At 37.5% G+C, this 14569-nt stretch overlaps 1 protein-coding gene across 1 annotated transcript in view; it reads left to right on the forward strand.

Annotated features, from left to right (window-relative positions):
- The window catches only part of LOC131986280 (rap1 GTPase-activating protein 2-like), a 44852-nt gene extending 32290 nt beyond the window's left edge, over nucleotides 1-12562 (forward strand). The window contains exons 13-25 of the mRNA XM_059351160.1: nucleotides 136-265; nucleotides 443-598; nucleotides 1391-1462; nucleotides 1548-1634; nucleotides 1813-1959; nucleotides 2700-2804; nucleotides 3822-3913; nucleotides 4108-4212; nucleotides 5983-6073; nucleotides 6695-6761; nucleotides 7011-7081; nucleotides 8051-8084; nucleotides 8567-12562. Of these exons, the coding sequence (XP_059207143.1) occupies nucleotides 136-265; nucleotides 443-598; nucleotides 1391-1462; nucleotides 1548-1634; nucleotides 1813-1959; nucleotides 2700-2804; nucleotides 3822-3913; nucleotides 4108-4212; nucleotides 5983-6073; nucleotides 6695-6761; nucleotides 7011-7081; nucleotides 8051-8062 (1135 nt within the window). The 3' untranslated portion in view covers nucleotides 8063-8084; nucleotides 8567-12562. The remainder of the gene's footprint in view (nucleotides 1-135; nucleotides 266-442; nucleotides 599-1390; nucleotides 1463-1547; nucleotides 1635-1812; nucleotides 1960-2699; nucleotides 2805-3821; nucleotides 3914-4107; nucleotides 4213-5982; nucleotides 6074-6694; nucleotides 6762-7010; nucleotides 7082-8050; nucleotides 8085-8566) is intronic.
- Nucleotides 12563-14569: the final 2007 nt, after the last annotated feature.

Genomic DNA, 14569 nt, shown 5'->3' on the forward strand with positions numbered 1-14569 from the left:
AGTGGACATGAGGCCTCTAAAGTACACCCAGTGGGGAGGAGGAAAACCTGCAGAGAGACACTCAGAGCCGACTGAGATTAAAAACATGAAATAAAGGGTAGTTAAATACTAAGTGTCCCTCCTCACTGTGTGCAGGTTTCGTGGAGGTCTGGATGTGTCTCACGGTCAGACGGGTTCTCAGTCTGTCTACACCATCCACCGACAACAGGAGATCATGTTCCACGTCTCCACCAAACTGCCCTTCACTGAGGGAGACACGCAGCAGGTAGCGGTCATTAAAAACAGCAGGACACAACATGACAAAGCATTACACAACATGAGTCAGGATGATGCAGCAGAGAGAAGCAGCAAGACATGATTCAGAGCAACATGACACATCACGTCACATGTCACAGTGCAACAAGTGATAAAACAATAGCATGACATCAAAGTTCTCCTTCAGCTCCAGAGAAAACGACACATAGGAAACGACATCGTGGCGGTGGTGTTCCAGGAAGAGGCCACGCCGTTTGTCCCCGACATGATCGCCTCCAACTTCCTGCATGCTTTCATCCTGGTGCAGGTGGAGGAGCCCTGCTCCGACAGCACCTCCTACAAGGTGAGAACACACGTCAGGAAATATTTAACAGACATATGATGCTCATTTGGGCTACACGGCAGTGTAGTTTGCATGTTTGCAGTTCTCCTCGGATCCTCCGGCTTCCTCCCACAGTCCAAAAACAAGCACTTAGGTTTCATTAGGCACGTTTCAATTAGGGTAAAAAGTGGGCATGTCTCCATTACAAAAAAAGGCCCCAGAGGGATTTACGAGACCCCGGAGGTGACGTACGTTATTGCTTAGCACCAGTTTCGACTGTGACGTCAACGGATATAAAACAGGAGACGCACCAAATGTAAACAATAAGGAAGGAGACGCCGAGATGGAAGGAGCAGAGCTGGCTGTGTTTCTTGTTGGTGTGTTCATTCACATGGCGTGGCTCACATTCAAATTAGGGCCGTTCCTCATTACGGGTAGTCGACTATAGTGGAAACGCGCCTACAGTCCTGTGATAGTCTGACAACCTGTCCAGGGTGTACCCCTCCTCTCGCCCAATGTTGAGTGACAGTTGAGTGACAGTTGAGTGCGGATAAGTGGTTAAGGAAAATGAATGAATGATGCTCATTTTCTGGAGTCTCAGTTGACTTGTCTCATTCAGTTTTTATGTCCACATTCTTCTTATATCTTTGCCTTTTCATCAAAGAACCAGATTTAATTTCTCAGTCCTCTCTCAATAACACAAAACAAACCAGCCAAATTTAAAGCTTATCTGTCACTAAAATATAGTGATTTTGTTCTATTTCTGCCTGTTGTTTATGTCAATAATAGTAGTGAAACTGTTGTTATTGACAGGTGTCCGTCACAGCACGGGAAGACGTACCTCCGTTTGGCCCGCCCCTCCCAAATCCAGCTGTTTTTAAGAAGGTGAGAGGAGGAGGTTTGTCTCAGTCTGTAGATAATATACAAACAAACACTTCTTAATGTGTAATGTGAACCTTTGTGTGTTCAGGGTCCAGAGTTCAGAGAGTTTCTTCTCACTAAACTCATCAACGCAGAGCTGGCCTGCTACAAGAGCGACCGATTCGCACGACTGGAGGTAAAAACACCAAAAAAAAACAAAAAACAGAATGTCATGGTCTGCAGTGGTGGAATGGATCACAATATTCACCCAAATTAGTGTGTGTGTGTGTGTGTGTGTGTGTGTGTGTGTGTGTGTGTGTGTGTGTGTGTGTGTGTGCGTGTGTGTGCGTGTGTGCGTGTGCATGTGTGTGTAGGAGCGTACTCGGACTGCACTGCTGGACAGCCTCCATGATGAGCTGCAAAGACGCTCCCAGAGCATGCTGGGATTGACGTCAGGTCTGGAGGAGGAGGGGCGAGGAGAGAACGGTCACGCCCATGGAGGTCTGCTGGAGTCCATCAAGGTGTGTGTGCTTGTGACGAAAAATCAATCAAAATAAAAGTTCCTTCAGCATACAGTTAAAAATGTGCTCAACAAATATCGGACTGATTGGTCCAGTACAGAAGTTGGCAACCTGCGGCTCCAGAGCCACCTGCGGCTCTTCAGGCTTTCTACAGTGGCTCCTGAGGCTGTGACAAAAGATTATACAAAATTAAACAGTTATTTTTTTACATTTACATTTTTTTATTTATCATTGGTGTAGGCCCAAAGCAATTTGTATTCTTCAATTGTAAAAATATGTAGCTTTCATACGGCACTGAATTTTTTTTTTTTTATGTTTTAGTCACCAAAAACATGCACCATAGCTTACAAAAGTCAACAGCTCAGTCCCTTAACATAGCTTTTGATTCCAAATCTCCTGATATATTTCCTCAGTGTCCAGCCTCTCATTTGCATTTGGGTCCTTGCTGCATTTTGACAAAATCAAATTAATAAATGCTCATTATGACCTATTGGTAATGCTGGATGGCTGAGTTAGTAGGCTGGTTTATCTTCATAGTAAGGCTCATAATAAAGTTTGTTGAATGATAGATTAGCTGCAGACATACAGACAGATGGACAGAAACACAGAAGCAGCAAAACACATGATCCCCTCCTCCAGGGTTATATACGAAGGAGATAACAACAGCAGCAACCGAGAGTTAAAACACCTTTTTTTGCCTCAAATGACCCATCACCCCTGTCTCTCACTTTCTCCATCAGAGGGCGATGCGAGGGCGAAGCGTGTCGATGGAGACCATGTCCCGGGGCGGGGCAGGTCTGCCCACCAGTCTGAGTGGGGGGGGTCTGGCACACATCAGTGCTGAGGTGTGTAACAATGATGAAAACCTTCTGTCCTTGTTAGGGTCTGACGAACGTAGCGCCCCCAAGCACATGCCATCATCATGATAAAGTTTATTTAATGAAATTTGTTGGCATTATTGCTCTCATCTTTTAGTGCATGGCTGTGTTTTTTTAATATACTTTTTATTGGCATATAACATCAGACACAATCTCCTACATTTGTTTCAAAAGCTTTTTACCAAGATAAGCCTTTATGGACAGCTTTGGAAAAAATTAAGAGACCACTCTCACAAATGTTTCTTAAATCAGCATCTCTACCTTTATGGCAGCCGGTCCACTCCAGTGTTTGTTCGATTCCAACACAAGCCTCCTCATTCTACTTAATGAGACACTGATCAGGTGATCACCTGAACCAAATCTGATTTTATGAGGAAGATAATAAAAACCACTGCTGTGACCAATAATGATTACTAAACTCTTCCTAAGTTCAAATATTAGTGTTGTGTTGTTTAGAAATGAATATTAACATGTTTTACTTGTCTGAAACGTCTGAAAACACTGCATCTTTTTTGTTATTTTGACCAGTTGTCATTTTCTGCTAATAAATGCTCTAAATGGCAGTATTTTCATTTCAAATTTGAGAGAAATGTTGTGAGCACTTTTATAGAGTGAAGCAAAAATCTTAATTTGCATCAAACGCATTCCTATAAATAGTAAAACCAGCGAAACTGATCATTTGCAGCGGTCTCTTCATTTTTTCCAGAGCTGTATGTCTGAAATGCCACATTTTAAAATGAAAAGAGGACCTGTGCTGCTTACAGCTTTAATTATATAAATTAAAATTCTATACATATATTTATGCCATTTTTTCATGTATTGCTTTTAGTTTGTTTGTGAAGCACTGTATAGCATTATCATTTTGCTGTGAAAACTGTTAAAAATCCTTTTTCCACAGTCCTGATTGTTGTTGCAGAGTCTCTGCTAACAGCTGCTGTGTGTGTGTGTGTGTGTGTGTGTGTGTTTTGTGTTTGTGTGTGTCAGTATAATGTGAAGTCTCCTGTGAAGAGACGTTCAGGACTCTTTCCTCGTCTGCTGAGTGTCGACAGCCAAACTGAGAAACACAACCAGAGGAGGTAACTTTTTATTCTAGTTTCAGATACTGCTGCTGAAACCACAGCATTACATTTCACACTTACCTCACTCCTACTACACAGAGTAGTTGGGTGGTTTTATTTTCTTTTGATAGAGCCAGGCTCACAGTTTCCCTATGGACTTCACTACATGTCATTCGTTAACATTTCTTCTCTGTGTTTTGTGAATGTGTCAGTCTCCTCAGTGAGCAGAGGAGCTTCGACAGCTGCCACCCAACACTGGAGGTGAGGTCAGAGCTGCCGTCCAATCCCAGCTCTCCAGAGGCGGGACAACGGGACAGGTGTGTGTGTGTGTGTGTGTGTGTGTGTGACTCCTAGTTTGGTAGTGCATTCATTTAACTGTAAATGTGGATGTAAACAGTAAAGGTTTCCAAAATAAATCCCCTTAAATTATATTTTTTATAAAGAAGGAAATATGCTATAATGCAAACTTGTTTGTCACCTGCAAAGCTGCTCTTTTTCTGTTTACATTCACCAAAATTCCTTTAGATTAAGATTAAGATTTCCTTCATTAGTCCCACAACTAGGAAATTCCAAGAGTTACAGCAACAAAGTGGATAGCAAAAAACAATAAACAGTAAACAGCAGTATAAACTAGAAAATATAAGAAAGGTATTATCAAATAAACCAGTAAAAAAAGTATTAACAATTTACAATATAAACAAGTAGAAATATAAAAAATATTAACAATTAAAACAAAATAAAAACGTTATGTATACATTATGTAGACAGAGTCAGTAGTGAAATATGGACCATTGCACAGAGAATATTGCACATATAAATTCGGTTATAGAAATATTATACAGTGTTTATAGTGCAGTGAGTCTGGTTTGTGTGGTCTGCTGGGAGCTGTGCTGGTTGTAAAGTCTGACTGCAGCAGGAAGGAAGGACCTGCAGTAGCGCTCCTTCACACTCTTTGGGTGTTGCAGTCTGTTGCTGAAGGAGCTCTCCAGTGCTGACAAGGTGTCCTGCAGGAGGTGGGAGTCGTTCTCCATCATGGAGGACAACTTAGCCATCGTCCTCCTCCCACCCACCACCTCCACTGAGTCGAGGGGGCGTCCCAGGACAGAGCTTCCTGTCCGCAGCAGAGATGCTGCTGCCCCAGCAGACCAGTGTGCTCCTTAGCCTAACAAATAATTTCCTTTCTTCATAAAAAGACAAAGACAATGTTTCTGATTATCTTAAAACTTGCGTGGTTTACATGTTTACTTTAACTTTTATTTATTTAAAAGAAAACACAAAACTTTTTAGGGTATAACAAAGGACCAATTAAACTATAAGACAACAGAATAAAGTAAACACAAAATCCCAACTATCACTGTAACCATGGGTGAGAGACAACACATAGTAGTTACAAATGTCTGTGTATGTATTAAGTTCACTTTTTCATGTCATCCAGCCACTCTTTAATAGTTTGAGGGTCTGACACAAACCTGCCTTTTCAAATTTTTATTGTCTTTTTGGGAGCGAGCTGATGAGATTGTTCAAATGAATTAGTTGAGCTAGTTAGCTGATGGAAGTGATCAAACGGATGTTCGGTTAATTTTTTTTTTTCACTTTAGAAGGTGAATTGTCTTCACATAGTTGAATTGTGCTTGTTTTGGTATCCTAATTTTTTTAGTTTTTATATGTACTTCCATATGTTTTGTGCTTTTATCAGTTTTAAATTCAGGAGTTTGTTTTATTGGCATTTTATCTGTCTTTATATTTGCATCTTTTTGTTTGAGTAGCTATTTCCTGTTCTTAAATATCACCTGCTTTAAATTAGCTTATATCTCTTTTCCACATTTTACTTATTCATATAGTAACTTGTGTCTTTTATTTTGCACCTCCTGTTGCTAATTTATCTCATACAGTGTCAGTTTTTTCCCAATTTTATTCTCTCAACATTTAATCTGTAAGGTACCCAACTTTAAAATTGATAAAATGATTCTGATTTAAATGGAATTAAATAATAAATAATACTGTAGATCCATCCAGAGAGAAACTTGTAGACAGAATTCAGGATGGTGTTTGCTGATTTTTTTGTTTTTTGTTTTTTTTGTAATCAGCAGGATTCAGATGAAGAAGGAGAGCAGTAAGATTTCCAGATCGACATCCAGCACCTGCAGCTTTAGTATCCCGACTGATGACACACATCTGGTGAGAAAATACAGAAACAGCAGCAGGATGAAATCTTAATGAGCTGAATTAAATAAAGGTTACCAAATTAATAGAGTAAAAACCCTCTAACCAACCTAATTGCAGTCATCAAAATCAAAAAATCAAATCAAAATCATCCCTGAGGGAAAATTCAGTTAGTCAGGTAACTCTGGAAGAATGAGATAGATGTAGAAGCGAAGGATCTTTTGTATCTCTCCGTCCTGCAACGGAGAGATACAAAATTCCATAAATGTATTCCTTCATACAGGAATAAACACTTGTGGAGGAAGTATTCAAAATCTTTACTCAAGTAAAAGTGCTGATACCACACTGTAAAAATACTCTCATACAATTTTATTTTGCATGGTGCAAAGAGTTTTAATGACTGATGAAAATACATTTTTAGGAAAAAAATAGAAAAGTGAAAAGACACAACTGACTGAATTTGAGATCTGTGTTGTTCTGAATTTATCAAGACATCAGGAAAACACGGAGGACATTTTGAGTTTGTATCAGGAGCTATTCAGCTCCTAACACACATACTAAAACATAATTTATCTTAAAGGACAGATTTAACACAGTTTGTTTTATAAGTAATCTGTCCTCTCTCCTTGTCTTTAGCTCGCCCAGGCAGTGACCATAGAAGGTCAAAGTTCAAGTCCGCTCATCGTCTGTCGCAGCCCCACAGGTCAGAATCATAACGTTAAGGATATAGAAAAAACTACATTGGAACATTTCACAGAAATTGGTGGATTTGTAAGAGTTGTCCCCTTTAAGTATTACACAGTCTGATGTTTGCAGGTTTCACTTTGTTCTTCAACTTGCACCTGTAATATTTACTTCTTTATTTATTTCAAAGCAATAACGCTGTCAAATATTGCTTCTTGTTCTTATCAGAATTTGATTGGTTTGATTTTCTTCCTCTGCCGTCTTTCAGAGATGAAAAATAAAAACTCTCCCAGGTCCAACCTCAAGTTTCGTTTTGACAAACTGAGTCACTCTGCTGCAGTAAGTCTGTCTTTTTCTTGCTAATTTTAATCAAGGTAACAGTGTGTTTCATTTGCTTACCTGTCAATGGCGTCTTATCCCCTTTGTGCATTTGTCAGTATCATAAATTGACTTTTAATCCAGTTTTAAGCCACATCTATATGAATCATTTTCTTTAGATTGGTTGTTTTTCATTCTATATTTTAGCTAAATAAATTATTTTAGTCATTGGACATCTGGATCTTAAGTTAGCTCCTCCTGGATATTCTGTGTCCACTGAACAGCACTGGAGAAACATAGATTATTAATGTGAAGCTGCTTTATTCAGTGTTTTTACTGCTTTGAATCAGTGAGTCTGTTTGATTTGGAGAGGAGGAGACCTGTATACATCATTCGGCTCACAGTAAAAACCTCCTGAATGATGAACAATGAAGCAATCTTAACCAGGAGAAACTTACTGCAAGTCCCATGATCCCACCCTATTTCTCAACATTATCAAACCCCTAAAGGCAGAAAAAGATGTATTGTGCATTTAAAGTGATTCTTAATGGTGAGAGCGAGTCAGCTGGCTGATGTCACCCTGTGAATATAAGTGTAGCAATATAAGTGTAACATATGAAACAGCTGGTGATATGAGATGAGGTCATTAAAAAAACCTCCAGTCAACGGTCAAACTGGAAATCCATTAGCAAAACACAATGGAATATAATATATATATATATAATATAATATTATATTTATTTCATGTATTAATGTTTTCTTTTGTTTTGACCGCGTCCTCATCACCCCGTACATATCTGATGTTTTCAGTCTGTTTCTGCTTTTATCCACATGGAATAAAACCTCCATGTAACTGTTCCTGTAGCTGACTGTGGACAAAATGATCTTTCATCTTTGCTGCTAAATCCTTTTTATCCTCAGGAACGTGTTTCAGCTTCTCAGAGAGATAAATGTTTTCTGACTGTGGTGCTTCTTTCTGTATGTCTGCAGCAGGGGAACTAAACTGTGAGGACAGCAGTGGGAGGTGAGTATTAATATTTATGTTACAATCTGTTAAAATGCTGCAAGAAAAACAGAACAGTAGGGATGTCGCAAGAACTGATGCTTTGGTTGATGTCTAACTTCTTTTTTAAGTTACAGTATGGGAAAAGCTTTGTGCAGTATCCCTTTAATCCTGACTGCATGGTCAAATTTCAGCCTGTATGCATGTTTATGCCTCTTATTCATGTAAGGAACTTAAATACACAATTAAACAGAAGAAAACTGTGGAACAAAGCACCCCCTGAATTTCTCAGATTTCAGACATTTTCTGCACTGCAGAAATGTCTCCCTCAGGGCAGCCGAGCTCCACGTAGGTTCACATATTTCCAATCTTACCGTACATCAGACCTGTGTCATTGTAAATGAGGAACTTAAAGCTGAAAAATAAAAGTTTAGTTCTAGTCTGAACGTAAATTCAATTTTTTATCTTTTAATTTTTCTCTTCTTTCACTATTCATTTGGCAGAATAACAACGAGGTTCAGTCAAACATCAGCCTCCAACCAGGAGGAGGAGGAGGAGGAGGAGGAGGAGGAGGAGGAGGAGGAGGACATTGATGTGAAGACACTGATGGACTGTCACACACACACACACACACACACAGAGGGAAAGAAGGGAATACACTTCAACACATTTGTCCTTTGCTGCTGCAGCTGCATTTCCTTCTCAAAGGGAATCAAACCTGCAGGACTGTGCATGTCAACACACACACACACATACACACACACACACACTGTGGCTGAAGCTTTGACACACATGGATAAATTCACATCATTTCAAGGGTCACATCAATTATACACATGAAAATTACTGTTGGTCTCTTCTTCATTTAGTCTCTTCTTCTGTCTCAAATATCACATTGATGTCATAGTTATGTCACTATGGCTAAATCAGACTACATGAGCCTTTTTTGTTGAGTTATCTGGTGGACTGATGTTGTCATGCAAAAAAAGATGCAAAACAGACAGATTTTCTTTAAATTTTCCTCGTAATAGTGGCAGCTCAACTGCAGATGGTTAATGTGTGAATCATTGTGATGACTAATGAAATTGAGCACAACAAGGCACAGAAAACATAGAGACAGTAGTATCTTCAACATGACAGAAGCATGGATTCCACTTTATAAAACATCTTTGTATTAATATCTAAACTCTGCAGTCCCTGTGTTTAAATCTAACACGGTCACCTATACAGGTGCATCTCAATAAAATTGAATGTCATACAAAAGTTTATGTCAGTAATTCAATTTAAAAAGTGGCAATAACACATTATATAGATCCATTCCACACAGAATGAAACATTTCATGTCTTGATTTAATTTCTTCTAAATATAATGATTATGGCTTATATTTAATGAAGACCAAAAAGTCAGTGTCTAAAAATAATATTACAAAAGAACAATTTTAAAAAGTGTGTAATATGGAAATGTTGGCCTCTGAAAAGTATGTCCATCTATATGACTCAATACTTGGCTGGGGCTATTTGACTTGAACTACTGGAAATGGACTTTTACATGATATTCTATACTGAGATGCACCTTAGGCTTGTGTGGTTGGAACAAAAAAAACAAGATGCAGAGCCATCTAGGTTTGGCCTTAAAATTGAGAAAACATAACATAGCACAGAGCAGGCTGCCCTACATGCTAGAAAATGTTCTGTGCACTGGTGCCCCACTGCATGCAGCTGGCGCCCTTTTCATTTTCCCTGTCCCCCAGACAACATGAATCAACCAATGAATTTGGTTCAGATGGATGGATCACAACAATTTCTGCCCATCGGCACTTCTCTGCAAATGTGTCCTTAGAAGTAGTTACGTCATTTATAATTTTGTAAATGTACTCTGTGTTAAGGAGCCGTAAAACTTTTTATTTTGTCCCAATGTGGAGCGGAAATCACTCACTGGCTTTACAGACTTACCCATCATAATCATCAGGTTGAACAGCTCTCTCTGTTTGAGAGTTATCAAATGATGTGACACCTGTTACCACGCCCCCTAGTGATGTCATAGAGTACAGCTGTACGCTTCATTGCAGCAAGGTTAGGAGTGCACCAGCTGCCGTTTTTAAGTTGCTCTTTAAATCCACTGCAGAAAGTCCGACTGGATGCTAAAGCGTGTGTGTTTCATTGATATTTTGTGCCACTGCGGAACATGTGATGTCACACGTGTTGGATGGATGTTGATGCAGATGTTGATGCAGAGGTTGAGCTCTGTTTACTGCAGTCATGTACACATGTTGCGTTTTTAGGATTTAGTTGATTAACTGAATCAAATCAAACTCTGATGGTAAAAACAATCGAAGTGTTTGTCTCTCAGACTTTGTCTCAGTTTCAGACTTCACACTGCTCCTGTTCACCAGTGGTGGAAATTAGATTCAGCACTACTGAATTATGAGTTTAATGTACTACTACTTAAATGCCCAAAGAGGAAAACGTCATTTTCTTCTTCACTCTTCTTTCTTCTTCTATTAATCATCTGACAACAATACATGTGTACTTTTGCTACTGATATTTCCTGAATCTGACAATACTCAGAGTAATTTTTCTTTTGTATTTTTACTTAGGTAGGATTTGAAATGCAGAACTTGTAACGGAGTATTTTTACATTGTGGTATTATTACTTTTATTGTACTTTTTATCGTAAAGTAAACGACCTGAGTACTTCTTCCACCACTGATGTTCACTTGTCAGTTTACAGTATCAAACAACAGTTTTAATTTAGTGGTAAACATTTGATCGTCTCTTTGTACTTCCATGTATACTAACTGCAGTACACTATAAATACTGTCAGTATTAGTATGTAGTGTGGAACTGGGACACAGCTGGAGATGTATATTCTGTTTGAATGTTAAATACTAATGATGTCGTATTAATCAGGGACACAGAGTAAAACTAATGGCTGATATTCACTGAAATATGTTTGGATGGGAAAAAACTTTACGTAGTATTTATACAGCCTAATGTTTAATTATTTAATATGTTTATGCCACTTGTAGTTTTCAGAAATGTAGTAAGTATTAATGGCTGGTTTGATTTGTCAACAGATACAAGATAACACTAATATAAAAAGAGTCTACTCTCTCCTATGATAAATGGAATTGAGCATATATCATAATGGATCATAATGGAGTCATCAAAGTCAAAATTGGACCCATTTTTTTTAAAAGAACATTAATATCCATTAATATTTTACAAGTTTTCGTCACAGGTCATACACTCACCTGAATGAACATGCACTTGTTCCCACCAGTGGTGGGGTTTTATAGCTGTACCATTACTTAACGAGCTAAGATTGAAATATGAAATATAAAACACTAAATGTATAAAAATACATATAAGTACATGTTACAACAATTAAATAAAGATTACATTAATTATTTTAAAATTGAGTTTCTATAAACATTAAAAGCTCAAATGACATATAGATGATGGGATGTGTCGAAGCCAAAGGAAATTTCCACACAAGTGGACAATAAAGGACTCTAGTCCCATAAATAACTCCACTCCAAATCATCCCTACTGGTACCTTCATATTATTATCATGAAACAGGTATTACGTTTAATTCTATGTAGTTAAAAAGTCCTAAAAAGTCTTAAATTTAAGCTGCAGAAACACTTGATTGAATAACTTTTAAGACACTGTTCTTTCTTTCTCCTTGAATCATGTTTGCAGTGAACATCAGCCTCCATGTTGCTCTGGATCTGACAGACTAAATACTGTAAATGTAATTTCCTTGTCATTTTAAATGATGTCTGTATGTTTACACACATCAGCCACCATTTTAAATTTAAACACCATCTTCAGGACCGAGACTTGTTAAATCAACAGTTTGTTGTTCTCATCACAGCTGTGAGTCAAACCTGCAGGTTTTATGTTCAAAAAGGAGAAATAGCTGTGAAAATACTTGCATAAAATGTTGTGAACAGGTCGGACTCTGAGCCATGCTGAACATGACCAACTGTAAAAACCTGCAAAAAGAAGCTTCACTGCCATTTGATGCAAAAACTGACAGACAACTGATGAATATTTTGCACTAAGCTGACACACAGCTCTGTGGATGTTCTATTTAAATATATAAAAATGAATATTAAACATGTACAGGCTGAATCAGAGCACTGACTGAACTATAATTGTCTTGATTGCACTGAAAGCACAAAATCTGTTCCTTCTCTCTGATTTCAGGTGTAAATCTCTTTTTTCTGTGTTCAATTTGTTTTTTTGCAAAATAAAAGTAATAATTTATTTTTAATGGAGAGGGAGTGCGAGGGAAGATGTAGCATAAAAACTAAGATGTCGCTGTGTGTCTGTTCAACGTTCTCCATCATGATGGAAATTTATTTCTGTGATTCTGAAATGATAATCTGAAGTTATAAAGTTTCTGCAGGACGAGACTTTTGCACTTTGTTTCAATGATGTTTGTGTGTTATTGTTTCTAATTTCTGATTAAAATAAACCTTCTTTTTGGTCCTCGACTAATAAATTCAACATACACTGTAAAAAATAAAACTTATTTAAAGTCAACAAACCTCTTAAATTAACATATTTCTTTTGCCTCTGAGTTAGTCCATCATATATTTACATTTTTGGATTGATACCATTTTTCACACATACTTGGTGCTAAATTTAACAATGTTTGTCAGCTCAAGAATTGATTTTTGAAAAATGGTCAAAAACCTTTAACTCATTAAGGCACAGTCACACTGAGAAACAGCGCAGAAAAATCCATGCTGTGTTTGGTATCAAATGTTTTGGACATCTCACAAATTTCTGCAAGAATTGCATTTTTTAACAACTAGATAGCGAGCACTTCTGTAAACTGCTGAGAAACATCCTTATTGTTTATATACCAAGGAAAGTCACACATCCTCTGAATGCTCTAGGTTTCTAGTCTGTGGTTGTAACGTTTACAGTGACTGTGATTATCCTACTTGTCACAGCAGCTCATTATATAGAGTGAGGTCAGTTTCAAGAAAGGCTCTCACTGCAATGAAATGCTGCTATGGGGACTGACATCATCACACATTAATACAATTTGGCTCATTGAATCCCCAAGAGTCTCAGCTTTACAGTCATACCCAATCAGTGAAATTCCAAGACTGTCTAGGGACCCCAGTAGGCAGAAATATTCAAATGCACCATTTTTATAATGGGTAGAAATTACACGTGTTCTGTATTGAGTAAAACTGCACAGTTTCTGCCCCAGACTGCATGTTTATCAATTGGGCGTCTTTGTAAAAGGGGGACTCGTGGGTATCCATAGAACCCATTTTCATTCAGATATCTTAAGGTCAGAGGTCAAGTGACCTCTTTCAAAATAAAGACTAACTATGGAGCATTATTTAACCCCCTTCCCAAACAGTATTAAACTGAATGAATACTTACATTTAAAAACATAAAATATACATACATAGTCAAATTGTTGTCAATACAATCCTGAAAAAAAATATCACACGTCATTCTGTCATAGCGCCATCTTGAGGTAAATTTGTGTAAGTTCATGAGACCTGCCAATTTGGGTGAGTTTGGGTCTTATGTTCAACTTTAGCTGAGAAAAATATTAATTAGGAAGAACAAAAATAATGAGAACAAAAACAATAAGGCTTCTGCAGCAAACACTAAAAAAACAGTGCAAGAATCCTGATTACTATGGAAAACATAATCGAATTGAAGATAAATATGGAAAATATGAACAATTTAAAATAGAAGCAATGTAATGTTATTATTATTATTATTATTATTATAACTATTATCATTATTATTATTATACAATATTATTATTATACAATATTACGTCACACTGTTAAAATAATCGCCTAAGTCATTTTTTGTCAAAATTGTTTTTTTTTGCCTAAATCATCTCCTCATGACGCCAGCCACCTATGGTAAAATCGCCTACATCCTCAGTTGATCAGATCATGTGATTTTACCCCTTTAAGATCATCACTTCTTTGACAATTTGCCACATACATAGGCATCAGATAAGAACCCAGCAAAGAAGAGCTAGAGGGAGCTTGTTTTGTTATCAGTTTAGTTTATCAGTGGTTTATTGTTGACACTAATATTGGTAACACTTTACTTGAAGGTGTCTACATAAGAGTGACATGAGCGTGTCATAAACATGACATGGGATGTGTCATGAACATTAATGACACTTTGAAGTAACATTAATGCTCATGATACTTGTCATGTCATGTTTCTGACAGGCTTGTGTGACTCTTATGTAGACACCTTCAAAATAAAGTGTTACCATATCTTGCTTAAGTCACAAGGGCATGTTCAAAAAATTGCCTAAGTCATTTATTTCTCTTAAGTTACATAATTTACATGCAGTGTTACTACTATGCAATAGCCATCCTTTGTTACATCCTTTTTGAGTGAAATGATCAATAAATGTCATATGTTACACTTTTGGTGAAGTTTTTCTGTTTCCTGCAAAACTTGAAAAAATGAGTTAGGCGATTGTTTTAGCAGG

This window comes from Centropristis striata, chromosome 15 (assembly GCF_030273125.1).
Source record: "Centropristis striata isolate RG_2023a ecotype Rhode Island chromosome 15, C.striata_1.0, whole genome shotgun sequence".
NCBI classification, from domain to species: domain Eukaryota; kingdom Metazoa; phylum Chordata; class Actinopteri; order Perciformes; family Serranidae; genus Centropristis; species Centropristis striata.